This window comes from Kickxella alabastrina (genome assembly GCF_025024165.1).
Source record: "Kickxella alabastrina strain RSA 675 chromosome Unknown BX661scaffold_1, whole genome shotgun sequence".
NCBI lineage: Eukaryota > Fungi > Kickxellomycota > Kickxellomycetes > Kickxellales > Kickxellaceae > Kickxella > Kickxella alabastrina.
In genome coordinates, this window is record NW_026251472.1 from 1,222,035 (window position 1) to 1,242,959 (window position 20,925).

Consider the following 20,925-nt stretch of genomic DNA (forward strand, 5'->3'; position numbering starts at 1 on the left):
AAGCTCAGATAATGATGAAAGATGTCTATTTACTATCGAGATGACTGCTTTTCCGGTTTGTCTGGTACATTGCTCCCCAAAAGCAGGATCAACATCAGTAGCAGTAGAAGTAGCAGATGCCGAAGTTGACATTCATATTCATGGTGGTGACTGTGCGGGGGGAGCACAGTCAAACAGGGCATTTTCCCTTTATTTACTTTTCTCTGTATTTTTTCTGGCGTAGTAGAAGCGGGCGATTGGGATTCATGCAATGTCACGTAAATAATTCAAAATTTGGTTGGTTGAATTATTATCACTTTTCAATTTGTTTCTCTTCCATCCCTTTCTTTTTTCTCGAACGCGTACGAATAAGCGAGGGGATAAATAAATTGTCAGCTTTTTTGTTTATGATGGGAAGGGGTGAAATAAAAAATAATTCAATTTTATTGTATCGAAAAATAGACAATGCGCCTGCCAAGATAGAGGGTCAAAAAATAATACATCTCTTGATAATTTGACATCTTTTTTCTCCACAACCAGACAAAAGAAAAAGAATAAAGGCACAATGAAAAATTGGTTTGCCGACACCCTCATTGTCAGGAACAGCCAGAAAAAACTAGCTATTTGCTTAATTGGCCCACCTTAACAGCACCAAGACAGAACAGATCAAATCGTACAGTTGTATACAAACCAGTGCGGACAAGTATTTGGGGCTCGAATGCTGAATAGATCTTATTCGGCCAAAGAGAGAGAAAGAAAAGAGCCACAGACAAATCATTTGTCATAACAGGCGGTTGTTAGCAGCCTTATTGCACGTAAACAAGCGTTGTCAAAGCAGCGCTTGCTTGCCCACTTGGTCTAGTATTTTTTGTTTCTTTGCCACGCATATTAGTGTTTTCTTTTTATTTTCCAAATTAGCAAAACTAAGTGACAAATAAAATGTCCCATTAGGAATTGTGGACCTTGATCGATCAAGCAATTTTTCAAACTTCTAATTGTTCTCCAAATGAACCACCGACGGTGCTGTGAGTACTAAATCAGAGCCAGATACATAATTAGAACTAGATACAATTAATTTGTTGTATCAGCTCTTTTAGACATGTCCACAGTGCAGCTAGTATTGATTATTGATATTTGCTTGATGTTTCGATAGCTCTAGTCGATTTAATAAAGAATTCAGTCGTGCGCAGCCTCATCCTCAGTCATTACATCCCAGACCACAGCCGAAACGGTCGACAGCACAAGATTGATATGCTTGCGCTCGTACTCGTACAGGCCGTCGCGCCGGCGGTCTCTGACAACAGCACGGATCTGGCTTAGCTCAACCTCTCCACTTTCAACTGAGCACACGAACATCAGCTCTAGCATTCCATGGTAGGCAAACGGATTCAGCACAAACATGCGCGCGGCAAACTGGACATCCTCTGGGTCGATGACTAGCAGGGTGCCTGGCAAAATCTCAACACAGGCCCTGGTGAACTTGTCTGCAAGGGCCGTCGTGTAGGCAGCGCCTGTGGTTCCATTGACGGTTCCCATGGGGCTATTATCATTGCTGCCAAGCTGCGCACTGATGGGGGATGCAGCTCCATGATGGTACGAGTCCAACACCTTGTGGCCGTTGGATGAGCGTGATGTTGCGCCTGCTACCGACGCGGAGTCAGCAGCGGCAACCGCAGCAGAGGAGAGGCCGTGTGACATTTGAATGCTGTTGGCCAGCGAATCATTTATCCCCAACGATGCAGCCGAATTGCCCGTGCGTCGGCGCTGCCTGCGCTGGCGCTGAATACTAGAGCAGGGTGTGCCGATATCAATTTCCTGGACTTGATGCAAACGCCGGTTAGTCGACCGAGTCATTCCATCCTCTGCGGGAAAGCGTGAGGGAACCAAAAGGGCCTGTAGGGGAACCGCGTTCGCTCCTAATTTGCCGCCCAAGGCACCCGACATATTGGGCACAGACGCATCGTCCAGGGACCAGTTGTATTCGTGAAGCGAGTGCGTATGGCGATGCTTATTGCAGAGCCAAGCACTAGTAGTAATGTCAAGACGAATGTAGCGGCTCAGCATCTTTTGGAATGCCGGGTCAAGAAGGATTTTCTTGTTTAGGCGCGTGTTAAGCGGGGACAAAAGTCGCAGCAGATCACCAATATTGGCCGATGATGACTGGGTCAGAACCCTCCCATGACCGTCGATGACTGCCACCGGACCTTGCATATTCGGCGTCTCCCGGTTGCCTGCGGGGGCTGCGGAGTGGTTGCCAAACATGTTGCCTCCAGTCACATCAGCGTCGCGATCGCCTGCCAACGCATAATGTACAAAACCAGGTTGCACTGTCGCCTCGGGCACTGCAGGTGCCTCTGCACATATCTCGCTCTGTTTGGCATACGGCAAAACATTGAAGCACAGGGAGGGCGTGGAAGGTTGCGCTGTCGAAGAAGTAGCTGCTGTCTCTAAACGATGGGCAGTACCCTCAGTCCACTTACCGCAATCATCATTAGCTACATGCGGGGTCGCCATTGGTTGCGGGGCTGCGTTGCCTTGGTCTGCAAGAAGCGAAGCCAACGTTTGCGCGGGCTCCGAGTACAGCTTGCGCATTCTAAGCTGCAGTGCCTCAATGACGCGCCTGCCCGAAACACCAAGTCCTATGAGCTGCTGTGCGGCATCGTCAGTTGTGCCGACATCTACCCATTCCTGGCGCTCGACAAATCCAATCAGCTCGCAAATATCAGCAGGGGCCAGACCAGTAGGCAGGTCCGCCACGCGCATGTGCTCATAGACGCGGTACCAGTTGAGATCGCGATGATAGTCAAGCGCAGTGTGACGAATCAGACGGTGAGCTGTTGTTTGAATCCATGCCAGCACATTGGGATCCTCCTTATCGTACTCGTCGGGATCAATGGCCGACACCTCCATGACCATGGTCGGGTCGCTTCCCCAAACACTGCCCTTATTTTCCCAGTCCCGCATGTCAATCTGAACCGCACCCAGAACCTTATGAATCCCGCACACTTTGGGCCGCCCAGCACAGCGCGACAGCATCTGGCAGCCCTTGCATGGCCGGATTCCGAGTGTGTAGTAGTCCTCCACGTCGTTGCCGTCGGGGGTAGGCCCCACACTACTGGGAAGGGGACCGAGAGACCCGTTGCGGCTGCGCACGTCGTCAGCCTTTAGATTATTCAGACTGGTGGTGGTATGCGGATCCATGTCTATCACCAAGTAGTACGACAGCTGGGCAGTCTCGTTGCAGCAAGCACCGTTGACTGGCAGCGCCGAGGATCCTGCACTGTCCCCATTGATGCTAGTGCGGAGCCCGTCGGTCTGAGGGTCGGTAATAGCCCTGTTGGCCAAGCTGGACATCCACTGCTGCAGGGGCGACTGGTTGCGGGACCCAGAGCTGCTGTGCTCAGCCATTTTGAATGGAATGTGCGACTGGTGGTCGTCGCTGTGACTATGACTATGGCGATGGCGATGGCGATGGCGGTGCTGGCGCTGATATTGATGACTCCCACCCGAGTCCAAAGAGTCACCCACGTCGTTGGCCGCAGATGCGCGATACAGCGGCGAGCGGCTGTCGAGGCCGGTAATCGGCTGCTGAGGCTTATGCTTTGGCGATCCAAACAGCTCCTCAATGTCGTCCAATGTCCGTAGTGGAGGCTTGTTGCGTTTCTTGTGACCGTGGCTCTTGTGGTGCTTGCGCGCGCGCAAAGAGCCCTGCTCATCGTCGCCCTCTGCACAGATATCAGCGTCGCCATCAGCAGAGTGCTGCTGCTGCTTCAGTTTTCGCTGTAACCTCTGCTTTGCATGACTGCGCTGTCTCTCGCAGCTTCTGCGCGCCTCTTGAATGGTCTCTGACCTACATGAATCGCAATCCGGAGTGATTGCCATCAGTGACACACGAACTGAAGATTTGTTGCTGGCCAAATGTATCTTGTTGGCCGTGTACTCTTTCAGAGCAAAGTTGCGGGACTTGTCCGCCGAGCTCATCGCGTCCGTCATGATCGATGAAGCCGGATGCTTGTGCTCATGCTCGTTCTCATTCTCGTGCTGATGGTGGTCGTACCTCGACGCCCTGCCCACGCGGCTGGCTATGCTGTTGGCAATCCTCGGACCAGAAAGTGCGGCGTCCTGGGCGCTGTTCACGCCCATGGCGTGCTCTGGGTTGGACAACACGGCCAGTGATGGTGAATTCATGTGAGGCAGGTGCTGGTTGTTGCTGCTGCTGCTGCTGCTGCCAAAATAAGGCTTGCGACCATGACTGGAGCTAGGCTTGAATCTGTCTGCCCATTGCGACCCTGCAGCATACGACATAGCAATTGGCCGACGCTCGCGAGAGTGCATCTGCATCTCCCTGCCGCCGCCACTCGGCTGTGCGTGTTGGAACGACCCTCCATCGGCCGCCGCATACATGTTAGCGCCCCGGCCGCGATTGTTGAAGGCCAGCGGGTATACCCGCAACTTATGCGCCGACTCAAACGAGCTGTCCCCCATTTGCAAGGAGCCACGCATTGTCGTCTCGGGAGCAGACGAAGCCACGTTGGTCGTGCGCAGCGTGTGCTTCCCTTCGCCTCGGCTGCCGATGGGCCGGCTGGCCGTGCCCAAAATTTCGGACTTGTGCAAGGGCAAGGGGTCGGATCCGTTCGGCCCCCACCTGTAGCTGCCAGCCTGGCTGTGCATATCCGAGCTGCCGAAATCGCTGCCGTATTGGGAGCTCATCAGGCCCGGCAGAACGCCCTCGTACAGGCGATAGCAGCCCGAATGGCTGGCCAACTTGGTGCACAAATCAGCTATCGGCACCGACCTGTCGCCAGACGGTGACGTGCTAGTAGAGGGCATATCTCCCATTGGCGGACGACACCCCTCTGTGTAGAAGTGATACCTCTCAGCGTGGTTCAAAAAGTACTCGTACATGTCGCGGTATTTTATTGGGAAGCTCGCGCGCACCAGCCTACGCGATGAGAACCGTGTGCTGAAGTAGCGCTGCTCGCTCAGCTCCGCCAGGAACACCGTGAGGTCGACATGGACGTGTAGACTCTGAGCTACCGTGCGCTGGTCGCAGTTGCGCCTATGGCAATGGGGCTGGCGATAATGGGAGCCGGCGTAGTTGCTTGTGCCACCAACCTGATCGCTTGAGACCCAAGCATTCTCGTAGCCGTCGTCGGCGGATTCGGCAGAGTCGCCATCTGAGGAGCTACCGCTATCATCATCCAGGCCCGAGTCGCTGCTGTATATTATGTGGTCGCGGCAGTCGTGGTGTCTGGTCTCGGGCAGGTTCAGGGACTGTGGGTCGCTGCTTTCAGGCGCCAGCTTCTCTAGGGGCTTTAGAATGGACGCAACGTAGCGAAGCTGGAAATCATAGACAAAGCTCTTCGCATGGAGCAGCTTCTTGTATCGTGACAGGTCGAATGTGAACTTTTTGATTGAATTCGGGTTGACCGATGATCGCATGTATCCGGGCACCGCAGACCGCCATTCGGGAGTGAAGCGACTCAAAGCGTGCATGTGGATGGACAACATCTTAGGACTAACCTCGATGTCGGTGACCAGATGCGTGCGCTCGGTGGAGCCAAACAAGTAGGCACTGGGAACAGAAATGCCCGGCAGCGCAGCCTCGGCCTCGGAGAACTGGTTCGGCTGGCCGCCAAAGAATATGTGCGAGTGGCCCAGGACCGTCTGCGTAAACTCGACGATCTTTTCTGGGGAGTACTCCAAGCTGAACAATGCCTCTTTCCACGGAAGCATCTTTTCGAAGCGGCGGGCCACTACGTATCCGGTGCTGCACAAATAGTCGATATAGCTGTCAGCCAAGTTCTGTAACAGCGCCGAAATGACACGGAACAGCCGCTGGAACGCGCGCAGGTCGGTGCCCGCGGGCTTGATGGCCTTTGTGATCGGCAGCGGCGCGCAAACAAAGTGCAGCAGCCGTGCGTTCTCCATGATCATCTTGATCTCATCCAGCGATACGTCGCTTTCATCCTCCGCCTGCGTGTGGGTCTGGTCCTGCGCCTCGGGTGGCGCCTTGGCAGACTCGACACTTGCGGACACTGCGTTGGCGGGTATTTTCCCGGCGGCCTTGGACGTGAAGTCGGAGCTGCTGCGGGCTAACGTCTCACGAGTGTCGCCTCTGGGCGGAGCCTGAACAGCAATGTCAGATCGAGCATCCGCCGCCTGGCTGGACGTCTGCCGCGAAAGCAGCCGATTGTCGCGAAGAGACGACGCATTTGTGCTGTCAGTCTGCAAGTCGAGCACCACCATGCGCGCCGAGTGGTTCATTGAGTCGTGGAAGTTCCCAGACGCAATGAGCCGACGCCAACGCTCCGCAATCTTCATCAGCTCGTCGTAGCGCAAAACCTGGCCAATGCGCCCCTGGTACGCGCGCATATAGCGAGAGCCAATGCGGAACAGCGTGTCTGGGTGGCTCGTGTCGACGTACGGCTGCGTATAGTCCACAAACGTCAGTTTGCGGGCCCAGCGCAAATGCTCGGCCTGCAGCTGGCTCAGTATGAGCTCGGTCTTTGTGTCGTTGAGCGTCATCTCTGCCACGGGCGGGTTCATAATCAGATTCCGCAGCTCGGCGGACCCGTCCTCAACTCCCAGCATGCGCATGTAGTTAGATGACAGTAGGCGCTCGATGTTGAAGTAGTGGATCTGGTCGTCGCAGGTCAGTTGCTTCAAAAGCGCAAACTTGTTGATCAGATCTCGAGTCACATCGCGGTCAAGCCAGGTGCTAGACATCCCCTTGTGGCGCGGCTGCTGCTCGTATCCCGGGAAGACGCCGCACATGTGAGCGGCAAACATGCCGAGCAGCTGTTTGCGGCGCTTCTCGCGCTCCAGCCGCTGGTGGATCTGATCACAAACGCAATCCCACAAGTGCTGCGACACGTTGTAGCCGACCATCTCAAGCTCGCCTCCAACCAGCCACACGGTCAGCCAGGCCTTAGTTGACGCGCCCGCCACCATGCTCTGAGGCGAGTAATGTGGGATCTGATCTGCGCTCAGCACAGGCGTATCCGGATCAGCGATGGGCTGGTAGTCGGATGACGGTGGCATCTTCTTTGGCTTGGGCGAAGACTCGAAGCGCTCGGCTATGATCGGCATTCTATGTGACCGGCGTTTAGGGTAGTGAGCATCTCCCATCGCTCCTCCGCTGCCAACATTGCCACTACCGCTGTCATTGCCACGACGACTGCCGTGCGGACCAAATTTCTGCTGCTGCTCCCCTGGCCCCCAAACTTGAAGCCCAAGGCCATGCACAGGCCCCTGCGGGTTGTGACTCGGGCCAGAGCTCAAAGAAGTGCGGCTGGAGTGCCGTGGGTTGTACATGCCGTGGACTGAGTCAGCCACGACAGAGTACTTTTTTAGCGACTCGAAGCGGCGGTTGTGCGCCATGCCGACAGGCCCTGTGCCGCCCGCCATGGGAACTTGGCCCTGGTAAGCAGGCACTTGTAGCTGCTGGGCCCCAGCCTGAGCTACCTTGGCGGTCTCCAACGGCAGGGTGCACATGATGCAGAACGATTGCCGCGTGTCCCTAAGTGCCTTTGGCAGCGCCGAAACATCGTACACGACTTTCGAGTGTGTGCGGGCCGATTGTTTGCGCAACGAGTGGGCAGGGAACAACGGTTTTGGCACCTCTTGTCGGAACGACTCGTCTGAATTGCTGAGAACGAGGGGGTTTTCCAGTAGACGGAACAAGGCTGGGTTCATCGCCGGGCACATTGTCTCAAGCACACCACGCAGCTCCTCGGAAAAGTAGTGAGAGATGCCTGTCACGCGGGGCAGCCGCTGACGCAGGTGCCGCAAAGACTTGACGGTATCTTGCCCGCCCCAGTATTGCGCCATCTGTCGGGCAATTTCCATCGCGTGCACCTGCTTCTTTGTGCTCTCGGTAAACGTGCTCGGCGCGCTAGGCAAGTAGACATTGTGCGCGCGCAACAGTGACTGGTGCGTCTGCTCGGCAGACAAATCATCGCCCCATTCAGTGCCGAGCTCAACCTCGACGTAGGCTGGACAACTGCGGCTGGAATCAGGCTCACCCGGGTAGACGCTACAAAGCTCCATGTCGACATAGGGATCGGGGAGGCCAATCTTGTAGTTGAGCCGGTGCCCCCAGCCGGCAGAGAGAATCGGGTAAAGCACTTGCTCTGAGACGTAGTCTCCCAGAGCATTCCAGTATGCACGCGACACAAATAACGCGAGCCGCTCGACACGGATGCTGGCATTGCTCCACAGCGTGATGGCCATCACAGGCTCGCCTGCAAACTCGGCAACTTGGCGCTCCATTATATCAGACAGGTTGTCAAACTTTGACAACTCCAGGCGCATGTGGCTGTGAGCAGCCTTGAACTGACTCAGATATTCGCCAAACAGGCCTGCCAGCTGCGACACAGGGAGCGAGCGTGAGTTGACCGCAGCGGGTTCGCTGTGCTCTAGCGACTCTGAGGTCAGTGGCGTACTGCTGCTGGGCGTCGATGCCGACGGTGACGACGGAATCGATGGGTTTGCGCCACGCTCATTTGGCGAGGGCGTGTGCGAAACGCGGCGATGCAAAAGGTAGTTGGCCCGCTGCTCCAAGGTAAGGTGCCTATGCCCGACATCAATTGCAGCGGAGTGGGACTGGGCTATCGGACTGACCTCAGGATTAAAGCAACTGGCTACGCGCCGGTGCCGTGAGTACTGGCCATCGGCCCGACTCGCTGCCGCTGCCGCTCGCAACCCAAGGGAATCGGCGGCAATCCCGGAAACAGGCGCTTCAAAGCGATGGCCTGCCCCAGCTCCCAGCGTCGAAGCCGGGGTGTTGCTTGTGTTGGATGGCTCGTGCTGTGCTGCCGATCCCCACATGGCCTTTGCCACGACTCGGTCCGCGTTCAGAGGCAGAGCCGAGACTATGGCAATCCCGTTCCCAATTTGGGCCATATCGCCTGGCGGAGGGATGCCGTTGGTGCGAGCGATGAAATTGTATAGGAACACAAGGCGCTCGACGGGAACGCGGCGCGGCGTCTGGTGGTCGTACTCCCAGCCTTCGAGAATCCGCGCCAAGTCCTTGCGCAGTGTGTCAGGCACACGAGTGCCGATTGTGACAGAGCTACCCTTGGTGTCTTCTTCATCTTCGCCGTGGTCGAAGGCATGCTTGCGGAGGTGTTTAAATGATCGGCGCAAGGACCGCGTAACAAGCCTCGAAGTGGGGAACTGTGGGATTGTAACGCCCATTGTCTGCTTGAAATGCATGATCAGCCGGTCCAGGTCATGCACGAAGCGCGGCAGCGGCAGGTACAGAATGGTCGGCTCTGGACTGCACTTTGGGAACAAAAAGTTCATGTCGTGGTTGTTCAGGGACACCTGGCGGAACAGCATGTCCGACATCTCAGGCATGGTGACATTCACGACGATGCACTCGCCGATCTGCTGCACCAGACCCTGTGTCAGCTCCTTGCTTGGTTTGTCGACGCCATAGATATGCAAAATAATGCACGGCACCGACTCCTCAACCAAGGCGGCAGGCTTGCTTCCAGCAGGCGCATGCAACTCAAATACAGGCATTGCAGTGCCAGTACCAGTGAGGGCATGCGGCGGCTGGCTTTGCGCAGACTCGAGGTTGGTCAGCGACGAGGCCAGATAAGAACCCGATGGCGACTCTGGGGTGGCCGAGATAATCGTCCCCCTGCGCATCGATCCTTCGGTCATGGAATGCCTGCTTCCGTTGTTATGAGCTGCTCTTAGCGAGGACTCTGTGTGACTTAATGACACTCGCGGCGACTGTGGCGGATGCAGATCCAAAGTGGTCGTGCCAAGTCTCCCGCTGCCTTCCATGCCTGGAGCTGCAAACATAGAAATACTGTGGATGGGCGACATCATTGGCGAGTGGCAATGGGCATTTGCCGACGTCGACTGCAGCAGCGGGTTGGGCGACGTTGTGGCCATAGTGTGAGCGCCGGACATCAACCCGCTCGAAGTGAGCATGGGACTGGGCGCAGCCGACACCAGGCTATCCTGGCCTGCAGCTGTCGCGATTTTGTCACTGGCGACAAACGGGCAGATGTACGGGATGCGGCCTATAGTCAGCAGTCCAAAAAAGAGCGAGCTGCCATCGCGCACGAAAAACATATTGCGCTGATTTGATAGGCGATTGTTCATCATGCTGCTGGCTAGCACCGACTGGATGGCTTTTTGTGGCGATATGCGAGGGTGCAGCGCAAAGGTCTTCTTAAACTGCTCTTGGCACATGTAATAAGTGGGGCTTTCCGGTGTGTATCGCGTAAGGACCGACGCAATGCTGAGCCCACCACTGCCATTGTCAGTAGGAGGACCTACACTGCTGCTGCTGCCAGAGGCCAGCGTGTTGATATGCACATTTTGCAGGTGGCTGGCCTTCCGTTGCTTATCCCCGCTCGAAAGCACCGGCGCTGAGGGGCTGGACGACAGGCCAGCAGAAAGCTCATCGCGGATGGCCTGGGTGTCAGGGTGGTTGTATTGGCCCAGGCGCGTGCTGGACACCGAAGTGGAGTTGGCACGCGCGGCATCGGGGAGCACTAGCTGGTCAGGAAAGCGGTGCGTCTCGGCTATCTCCTCCAGCAGCAATCGTGTGTTGGCGGCCTTGAGCGCGACCATCAGCAGCTGGCGCGTCGCAGCAAGCACATTGTCGGCGGCCTCTTCAGTCACGGAAGAGTAGTTGTGTGTCAGAATGAGCACGCCATCCAGTGATTCTGTCGGCTTGATCAAAAACCACGACGGAAGTGCGTCCTCCAAATCGATCGGCCCTGTCTCTACCCCTGCCGTTGAAATGCCCTGCATGTTGTTCGACGTGCTGGCCTCTATTCGCGCACGCGCTTCATTGCGCGCAGAGCGGCTGCGCACGTCGCGCATGTACACTATGCCATTGAGCTTCTGCAGTTTTCCAAACGGAAAGCCAAAGGACGTGCCGTCCATTTTGAGCAGCTCGGTCATGACAAGATCCATCGCATGGCGGCGCCGTGCAATATCAAAGCTGGTGGTCAAGAACTTCATCTCCAGCTTGTTGTGCGCAAACTCGAACCGGTCCGAGCATATGTCATCGTCGACTGTCGATTCAATGGTATGCCACACCTGGCTCAGCAAAGGGCTCGTCACCGGATGGATGTCGCGCAACGCGTACAACGTCTCTTGCGCGATGAAGCGGAGCATCTTGCGGTGGCAGTGCTGCAATAGTTGCAGTTGGTCTTGCGGCAAACCATCGAGTGTGGCGATCTGCATGTTGGTACACTGCTTGGCAATGGCGGCGGAAGGCAACTGTCCGTCTCCGTCGCCCCCGCTCTCAGTGGTTGGCAGTAGGTCTTTCAGCAACTTGGATTTCTCTGAGCGCGCCAGTGATGACAGCGACATGGTTTTTTGGAAAACATGCGTGATTTGGCTACCAACCTCCTGCTTGCTGGAATTTTGCTGCGGGACTTTTGACTTGGGCTCCTCGGCGCGGCTCGTGGCCTTGCCCTTAGACACCGGCTCCTCTGGTAGATACAAGCAGTTGATATGCATGATGACACGCACATCCATCGATGTGTCAAAGTGGTCCGTGGGCGGTCGCCACGGCAGGCCCGCCTGCTCGCACAATTTCTCCAGCGACAGGGGCAGCTGCTCGATTGGCATGTTGAGGCTGAGTTTGTGACCCACGGTGCTGTCTAGTACCTCAAGCGAGCACTGCAGGTTGATGAACAGCGGGTTCTGTGCCAGCTGCAAGCACATCTCCAGCTCGGACTCGCGTTCAGGAGTTGAGTGACAGTAGTACAGCTTTCCATCTGCCGTGTTGCCCGGGAGAGCCGTGAACGACTCGCCTATGAGCTTGGCAAACTGATCATGAATGCTCTGGCAGTCCCTACCGTCCCACGCAGGCTCGCGACCAAGTCGTGCCGCGTCCTGGCTGTGCAAGAAGGCAGTGATGTCCATGTCGATCGACCGCCGCCGCCACAGCGATGACCTTTGGCTAAACGCGAGATCAGCAGCTGACACTTGCCGCTTTAGTAGCAGCGCCAGGTACATAGTCTGCAGCTGGGCCTCTGTGTACATCCGCTCCAGCTTCTGGATCTCAGCGACGGCGTACTCTGTGAAGGGGATCGGAACGTCCCTTTGGCCCACAAAGCCCTGAAACGCGTCGCCAGGCACGCGCGTATTCGACGAGCCAACGTCCAGCGGCCGCAGGTTCAGCTGCCTCTTTGTTGCCACCATCCGCTGGACATCCATCGTGCCCACGTGTCGCCGCATCTCACTGCTGTCCATGCTGCACTCCATGACCAGCGTGTACGCATTCAATGCCGTCAATCCGCCTCCAATGCCGGCGTCCGACCCGGTTATCGAGCTCTCAAGGGCGGGCGTGAACACTGGGGGGCTCGCGGGCTGGGAGTCAGACCTCTTATGCGTGGGCGCACTGGAGCTGTCAGCATCCTGCACAGTCTCGGCCTGATCGCCTTTCTCAGGGCGCTCAGCCTGGCCGCTTTGGTCGCGCCGTGGCGCTGCGAGCGGCACATTCGGCATGATCACCATCAGGAACGATGTATTGTTCGGCAGCCGGATGACAAACCACTTGTCCACAAATAGGTGCTCGTCCAGCGCATTCGGCACGCCCGTTGCCTGGTGCATGCCCGGGCTATGCGCAGCCAGCTCGCTGATGATGCTGCCAGCGAAGCGCAGCTTGTGGAAGCGCTCAGCGTTGACAGCAATCGCATCGCAGTGCTTGAACAGCGCAAACTCCAAGAAGCAGCGGTACGCAACCATCGTAAACTCGCCGGTCGTCATCCACTTGACCGCGAGCTTGTTGAAGAAAAGCTTGCGCGGATGACCGGGGTTGATGAGCGCTAGGATAAACGGATTGTACTCATTTAGTCGGTACCTCTCGATGTACGGGTCGTACTTGCCCTCCTCGCTCTTTTCAAATAGCGTTAGCATAAAGCGCTCCAGTATAATTGCCTGGCGCTCGCCGTGGCTTGACCCGACGTGCACAATCTTGAGTTTTTTCTCCATCGCAAGACGACGTGTCTCCTCGCGATCGTGCGTCTTGTAGTACTCGGTCGCCTTGGTCCGCCGCATAACATTTCCGGCATCGTCCAGCTCCTGGATTTCAATGTCATCATCGGGATTTGGATCAGGCGTGATTCGGAAGGTCGGGTCGTCCAGCTTTATTGAATCAGCGCCGTCCGGCTGGTTCCACGCCGCATACGCCGGCGAGACTTCGGGCAGCTGCAGCATCCGCAGTGCAATACGGCTCGAGTTGACCACCGCCATAATCGAAAACATGTTCATCCGCTTGCTGTGGAACTCGGCGATATTGGGCACCTTGAGCTGGAAGCACCGCTCGGGCTGCAAGATCTGCTGGAACGTGCCCAGTGGTGCGAGGATGCGGAAGTCGTCCTCAAACAGGCTCCGGATAAAGCGTGGCGACCACGGCTCAATCCACGTGCGTGCAGTCACTGAAGACTGCTTCATGTCCACAATGATCTGGTACTGGCACCCAAGCAAGAGCTCCTCACCGTCGTAGCCCTCGCGCTCGTGGTAAAAGGTGATGCAGCTGTCGTACATCGACGCGTCAGTGCCGCCCATCAGGCCTGTACTCTCGCCCTTGGCGTTGACCAGCGTAAAGTCCTGCGAAAGACGGTGGTACCCGAGCGTCATCGCCAGCCGGTGCAACGCCTGCCTTACAATGTCTCTGTCCGACCCCTCGCCGCTCAAGTCTTTACGCGTGCCCTCACGCGCGAGGTATGTCCAGCGCCACTCGACCACGTACGTGTGCAGATCCCCCATGTCGCGCGTGCTCAGCAGGTTAGGCGCCATTATATCCGTAATGTCAAGATCCACGGGCAAAAGGTGCAGCGGACGCGTCGCACGGGCGACCGACTCGCGGCTCGGATCGCGGTAGCTTGGCTTGAACGAGTCGCCGAACGACGGCAGACAGTTCACCACGACGTTGCGTGCGGCCATGGTCCCGTTGAACAGGCTGAAGGTCACGCGCAAGATCCAATTCGTGGCCATCTCCCAGTGCGCCACTATGAACACTGGAATCCGGTGCGAAAGGCGAAATTTGTCGCGCAAAAATACCACCGACTTGTTCTCATCCTTCATGAGCGCCCATGTGCCCGCCTGGCACACGTGCGCGCGGAAGTCTGCCATGATGCGCTGGCCGTGCTTCGCTGTCTCGGCAAAGTTTATGCCCTCGACGTACGACATGATCAGCTCCGAGTCGATAAACATGGATGCCGTGTGTCTAAAGCTTGCGAGCATCTTGACTGTGCTTCCGTTCTTGGAGAACTGCATCATCATCTCGTAGAGCTGAGAGTGCTGCTCGCTCCATTCAGAGTGATCCAAGAACACCATCGGATCCACCTCATCCGCAGAGATACGGGTGGCCAGAGGAGGAACCTCTCTGATTGCGTGCGGTGGGTTGGACGACGTGTCTATGACCGGCGGAATGAACACCCGGGGGTGGGCCTTTGCACGCGGGCCCGGCGCGATTACCAGCGCTGGATAGTAGATCTGTCGCAGCCGCTCATCTTTCTCGACCATAGTCTTCAAGAACTGGTGCAGCATGGCCGCCTTTGTAAACAGCTCGCTCCTGCGCCCGTCACCCGGGTTCTGCTGCAGAAATGCCAGCGTAAACATGTTGTATGACCGGATAACAATATCGACCGAGTTGGGGCTGCGCTGTCCGCGGTCGTCAACTGCCAGGCTGAAATCGTCACTGGAGACGCTGTCCGAGCGCGAGCGTGCATTCAAGCTATTGCTTCTGCTGCTGCCACTGCTATTGCTATTCCTGTGGCCCGGCTCTTCGCGGGCGACGTTGGGTGACATGTAGTGTATGTTGGTGAGTCGGTACACAATGGTGATGTTGGCGTGCCACACAAGCTCCATCCTGACAACGATGCGCTCGCCGATGCCGTCCCGCTCGTGCTTCGAGATCTGAATGTTGCGCACGACAAACCCCTCGTTCATGCGCGCCTCGATGAGCACGTTCATGCTGACCGGGATATTGTAGTCACTGTACCGCGCCGTCACTGTGTGCACAATCGGGGGTTTACAGTCAGGGCACCAGGGGAACCCAACGTCGCTGCCCGGAGTGGACTCGAGGTTGCTGCTGTTTGTTGGGTTCAGCCTCTCGCGCGGCATGTCTCCCAGGCGCCGGCCGCCCTGCTGTATCACATCGTACCGGTGGCGGACATGGGTCCTCACGAGGCGCGTCTCGCGGATCAGCATCGACTGGTGATAAAAGTTGATCTGCTGCGGGAACACCGTGTCGGGGCAGTCGCTAGCGTAAATGAAGCGGCCATCCAAGCACGCAGCCATGCACAGCAGCAGCTCGTTGTCGCCGACATATCCAAGAGTCGTCTCGGGCGTGAACCCGCCGCATGACCCAACTTGGATGAACGTACACTGCGTGCTGCGCCGGCACAGCGATCTTGTGAGAACCTGCGCCCTTGATGTCGCAAAGTTGGAGCGCATAACTCCGTCGGTCAAGAATACAAACGCTGGCGAGCATATCTCAGGCATGATCTTCAGAAAATAGTCGGCGATCTGCAATGTATGCAGCAGCGGCGCGTCCGGGCAGTAGGTGAACGTGAACGTGTCTCCAGCCTTGGGCTGCTTATTTGACTTGCTGGCGCTCTCAAATGTGGCCGAGGCTTCTGAAGTGGCTGTTTGGCTGTGGCCGTACCGCATGTTCTTTGAGCTGCGCCTGGATTCTTGCTTCTGGTACTGCTCAAACAGTTCGTCCTGCTGCCTTTCAAAATCGACGTCTGGGTCCAGCGGAATGGGCGGTGGAGGCGGTGGGAAGCTTCCGAGTGAGTCCTGGATCTCGCATTCGTAGTTAAAAAGGAAATTGCGAATGGACTTCATAAACTCGGGCATGTCTTCGACCGTCACCATGTGTGCGTGCGTCAGGGTGCGGCAGAATGGCAGCTTTTTGCGATCACGCTCAGCAGGGTACGAGCCTGGTGGTCGCGGACAGTATCCAACGACGCTAGCGCAAATATGGGGCTCGACCTACAAAAAAGAATGAGTGATAATCAAATGGCCTTAGTACACCAGGACCTGCTCTAAGAATAGCAATCAAACACAAATAAATAAATGCGCACCCAATGCTCACGTACCAAGTAATCAGGCAAGCCTAGCGTTGAGCGCACTGTGAATGGCTGCACCATGCCCATCAGGCACTTTTCCAGCGTCTCCAGAGCGGTGTGTATATACGTCTCGTTGGTGTTTGGGTCCAGCGAGTACATGCTCTGGCTGATGTCGATGACAAACACAACGTTGTACTCGTGGTTTATCGTCCAGAACAGTGTGCTCTCGGTCAATTTGTACTTCCGGTCCAGATTCTCTGCTAGTGCGGACATGTCGTTGAGTGATGGGCTAAAAATCGAGCTGGACTGTCTGTCGATCCTGTGCGATGAATTACGGTGGTGGGAGCTGGATAGCGAGTGTAAATGGCGAGAGCTGCCGCCGCCATTATTTGCGCCCCCGGCACCTGGGCCATTGGGCCCGCCAATATTGGCCACAACGTCAATAATGTCGTACAGAGAGCCCTCCATATCGCTAAGCGTCAGGGGTACATGAAGGTGGTTCAACAGCCACAGCGCATGGTCAACGCGACGCTCGTGAATCACTTCCTTTGTAACCACGATAACGCCCTGAGCAACCACTGATCCATCGTTGGAGCTGCTCTCGTTCACCCTTGAAGTACTCATTTCAAGCGTGCTGTTGTTTTGTTTATGTTATTTTTGCTGTTGTTGTTTTTTGTCTGTGCTGTCTGTGCTGGGTCGAATGAGTATGAGCGGTGTTTGTGAAAAGGAGTGTCAAATTAACGGGGTGTGCAAATGGTTTGAGGTGTTTGGATTGAGGGATTACAGATTTAAACGAAAGCAGAAAAAGGAAGCTCCAATTTTGCAACAATTGAAACCACAAAAAAACAGCATTTCAAACCAACAGCAAGCTGGTATTAAAAGTCCAAACCCAATTATTTGATTTGATTGTAAATGTCTGTGATCCCCTCTCGCTTTTGTTTGGCGATCGACAAGGAAACATGTGCGCAGTTGCAGAATTATTTTTGTTGCCAAGCCAAACCCAGTCTCAGCAACAAACGGGCTTTCTTTATTAACTGGCGCTCTTGTGGAGTGAGCACAGGTTCATAAAAAAAACACATGAAAAGGGAGATATCCTGACGTTGCGAAGGATAATACAAAACACAAAAATAGCTTGTACAAAATAAGCTGATCGTCTGCGAAAGATAAAGTTTCGGCGTGGTTTGAGCTTTGACATGCGTAAAAACGCTTGACTTGCGAGCCCAAAGTATATTGCGTATGTTTTTCAATAATTGCGCAATATTGGATCACCATTTACATATGGCTCCTGGATACCCAAACTTTTTTTATCAACCTCGCTTGTTTTTTATTAACTTTTGGCAACTTTAAAAAGGATCGGCCGTTATATTTGGCGTTACTTGCTTTTTTTGGCACTGAATGAAATCCTGGCAGTGCGTAGTAAGTTTGGCATGAATCTTTTTCAGTTGCCAAGACAAATTGATCTTTGTGTCGCTGCGAATGGCCGGTCATCCGCCGCAACAGTGTTGAAAAGGGGCCGTGATGCACCAATGATAGAATTAGTCAGCGTGCCCAGTGTGATGTTCTACTCTTTCGATTAAAAATCGGCCAGCATAATTTCTTTATCTGGCAAGGCAAAATTTCTATTTTCTTCTCCACTTTTTTTATTTTCTGCCAAATATTTCAACTCGCTTTCGACAACTACCTACGCACATCAGCTCCACACAAGCACAAGCACTTGCTACTTTCACATCACTTTTTTCTTCTCGACATGGGTCTTTTATCGCTGGGCACGCCGCTTCCCTGGGATCAGGCAAAGCTCCTTGCGTGCGAGGTGCGCCAACACGGAATCGAGCAGTTCCTTCACATCTGGCGCAACATGAAGGACCGACAAAAGGACAATCTGCTCTGGGGCGATGAGGTACTGTGCAGCTGCCAATTTATAATATCTGACCGCATCAATTTTACATTGGCCAATGTACTAATACTGAATTATTTGTTTTGGAATTGCTATGTTGTAGATTGAGTACATTCTCATTTCGCTGGACCACAAGAATAGGCGTGCGCGCCTGTCGCAGCGGGGCCATGAGCTTCTTAGCCTGCTACAGGTGGAGGAGAACGAGAGGCTCACCAACCCTGGCCGCCCTGGCGAAAAGCCCGAGCTCGAGGCACTGTGGAGACCCGAGTTTGGCCGCTATATGATTGAAGGTATGCAAAGCTTGTTTTGTCTACGGTATCATCGGCCTAGACCCCTTGACAAATATGTTTTTTTTGGATTTGGTTATCCGCCCTTTTTTAGTTGCCTGTGGCCACTCGCGCGCTGTTGATGGCGGGTTGTACTGTTGACATTGTCTTGTCTGGGGCATTTGTGACCAATGACCGCTGGCTTCAAAGATGTCATTTATGCATCCATGACTTGAGACGATGCATGTGCGTTCATGCGCAAATGCAGATGCAGCAACCTCGTTTATGCAGTTCCTCGACCAGCAGAGATGAAAAGTCGCTGGATCAACAGCCTTGAAAGTGTTCTCTTCCCTTTCCCCACTATCTCTGCGCATCGATAAGATATGTCTGCCGCCATCTGACACACGGCCATTTTTTTGCAATTGCAAAAGGGTGTGCGCCTGTAATTTCAGAAGAAAGAAGAATACCAGTGTGTAGAAGATGAAAAAAAGTTGACACAGGCCAGACTTTTAATTTGTTTTTCGTTGATCAAAGAGCCAGTGTGGATGACCAGCGCAACTAATACGGATTATAATTTTTTTCTTAATTTTTGTAGGCACACCTGGCCATCCGTACAACTCGACTGTCGACGAGCTCGTCAATGTCGAGGCGAATATGAAGCGGCGGCGTGAGATAGTCGCGGAGAATATGACCGAGGATGAGATAATCGTATCGATCGGAAGCTACCCCGAGCTTGGCAGCGCCGACTTCCTCGACCCCCCGCATAAGCCCAATGGCCAGTTTTTGCGCAGTCTCTTTTTGCCCGACGAGGTTGTTAACCCGCACCCCCGATTCCGCACGCTGGCTGCAAACATTCGCGAGCGCCGTGGCGCCAAGGTGGCCATCAACATGCCCATATTCCACGACGCAAACACCCCAAACCCCTTTGTCGACCCGACCATTCCTTACGAGCGCAATCTGTTCCCTGAGGACAGCGAGGCTAAGGAGGGTGCTGCGCTGCCAGACCACATTTACATGGACGCCATGGGCTTTGGCATGGGATGCTGCTGCCTCCAGATCACGCTGCAGGCGCCGAATGTTGACCAGGCGCGCCGGATGTATGATCAATTTGCCACTGTTGGCGCAGTGATAATGTCGCTATCGGCCTCGTCGCCAATCTTCCGCGGGTACCTGGCCGACGTGGACTGCAGGTGGAATGTCATTTCAGCCGCCGTCGACGACCGGACACCCGAAGAGCGCGGACTGCGGCCGCTGGCCAAGGACCGCTTTGTCATTCCCAAATCACGCTACGGAACCATCGACACATTCCTGGGCTCGAGTGACGGCCACTTCAGGCCCGAATACAACGATCTGCCGCTGGCTTACGACAAGGACATCTACCAGCACCTGGCCGACAGCGGCATCGATGACCTGATGGCAAAGCACGTGTCGCATCTGTTTATCCGCGACCCGCTGGTGATCTTTGAGGAGCTCCTCGACCAAGACGACTCGGTGTCGGCAGACCACTTTGAGAACATCCAGTCGACCAACTGGCAGAATGTGCGCTTCAAGCCGCCTCCACCAAACTCGCCCATTGGATGGCGCGTAGAGTTCCGCCCGTTGGAGGTGCAAGTGACTGACTTTGAGAACGCGGCGTTCTCGGTGTTCACAGTCCTTCTGGCACGCGCGATGCTGGCGTTCAACGACATCAACATGTACATTCCCGTAACGAAAATGGACATTAACATGCAGCGCGCCCACAGCCGCGATGCTGTGCTCAACGAGAAGTTCTACTTCCGCCGCAACATATTGGGCGATAACAAGTTGTCTGAGTCTGAGGCTGAGGCTGAGGCTGAGGCTGAGGCTGAGTCTAAATTTGGGTCACAGCTGCCCTCTGACAGCGAGGAAGACGTCATCGAGATGTCTGCCAACGAAATTGTCAACGGCTCGCTCGAGTTTGTCGGCCTCATTCCGGTCGTGCAGATGTACCTGGACTCCATTGCGCTAGATGACGCTGTGCGCAGCAAGATTGACGTGTACATTGCCTTTATCAGCGGGCGCGCCAATGGGTCGATCGTGACAGCTGCTGCCTGGATCCGCAACTTTGTGCGCAGCCATCCAGCATACAAGTTTGACTCGGTTGTGTCCCCAGAGATCAACTACGACTTGGTCATTGTGCTTGATGAGGTGGCTCGCGGAAAGCGCCTCGCTCCGGAGATGGTTGGGACCGGGGGCAGCTCTGTATGATTCGTGCCAGGCTGTGCGCATTATATTATTTTATCCTTTCAAATGCTTATCGTATTTTATCGTATTTATTACACATTTGAGCTTTCACTTGGCAGTTTGATGCTGGTACGCGGAACAGACCCGTGTGGAAGGCCAGTGTATCCCCGGCGCATCCGACAAAAAAGATTACAATTTTCTAACCTCTGGCCTTATGCTAAATATCAACACTATTTAGCTGGTCGTACTATTTGAGATTGCCGGCCGTATAGAGCGATATGTCGCAAGGGTTTGAAAGGGGTTTAAACGCAGACAAAGCAAAGTGTCCTTGAATCATGACATGGTGGCGTTGTGTTTAATGCGCACATGCACGCCACGCCTTTCTCCAATTTTATCGAATATAATACTTCATATACGTAGCAAAACAAGTAAATATAGAATAGGGACCCAACATATTGAAATTTGAGTACATAAATTGCAAAAATAAAATCTAAAAGCGATGGCAAAAGCAAAAGAAAAA

At 54.8% G+C, this 20,925-nt stretch overlaps 2 protein-coding genes across 2 annotated transcripts; one reads left to right on the forward strand and one right to left on the reverse strand.

Annotated features, from left to right (window-relative positions):
* Nucleotides 1-1,155: 1,155 nt before the first annotated feature.
* BX661DRAFT_168093 (uncharacterized protein) lies at nt 1,156-16,667 on the reverse strand (the record flags this gene model as incomplete). The annotated part of the gene is made up of 2 exons (XM_051533396.1): nt 1,156-15,966; nt 16,074-16,667. The coding sequence occupies 2 exons, from the start codon at nt 16,665-16,667 to the stop codon at nt 1,156-1,158; spliced, it is 15,405 nt and encodes a 5,134-aa protein (XP_051395289.1).
* Nucleotides 16,668-17,664: 997 nt separating this feature from the next.
* On the forward strand, nt 17,665-20,890 carry BX661DRAFT_159230 (glutamate-cysteine ligase-domain-containing protein). The gene is made up of 4 exons (XM_051533293.1): nt 17,665-17,940; nt 18,041-18,227; nt 18,799-20,008; nt 20,084-20,890. The coding sequence occupies exons 1-4, from the start codon at nt 17,791-17,793 to the stop codon at nt 20,427-20,429; spliced, it is 1,893 nt and encodes a 630-aa protein (XP_051395290.1). The 5' UTR covers nt 17,665-17,790; the 3' UTR covers nt 20,430-20,890.
* Nucleotides 20,891-20,925: the final 35 nt, after the last annotated feature.

Excerpts from the sequence above, each read along its gene's own strand:
- BX661DRAFT_159230 (XM_051533293.1), top strand. The coding sequence starts at position 17,791 with ATGGGTCTTTTATCGCTGGGCACGCCGCTTCCCTGGGATCAGGCAAAG. Across the intron at positions 18,228-18,798 it reads TGGCCGCTATATGATTGAAG|GCACACCTGGCCATCCGTAC; the intron begins GTATGCAAAGCT and ends TAATTTTTGTAG. Across the intron at positions 20,009-20,083 it reads ATATTGGGCGATAACAAGTT|CGAGGAAGACGTCATCGAGA; the intron begins GTCTGAGTCTGA and ends GCCCTCTGACAG.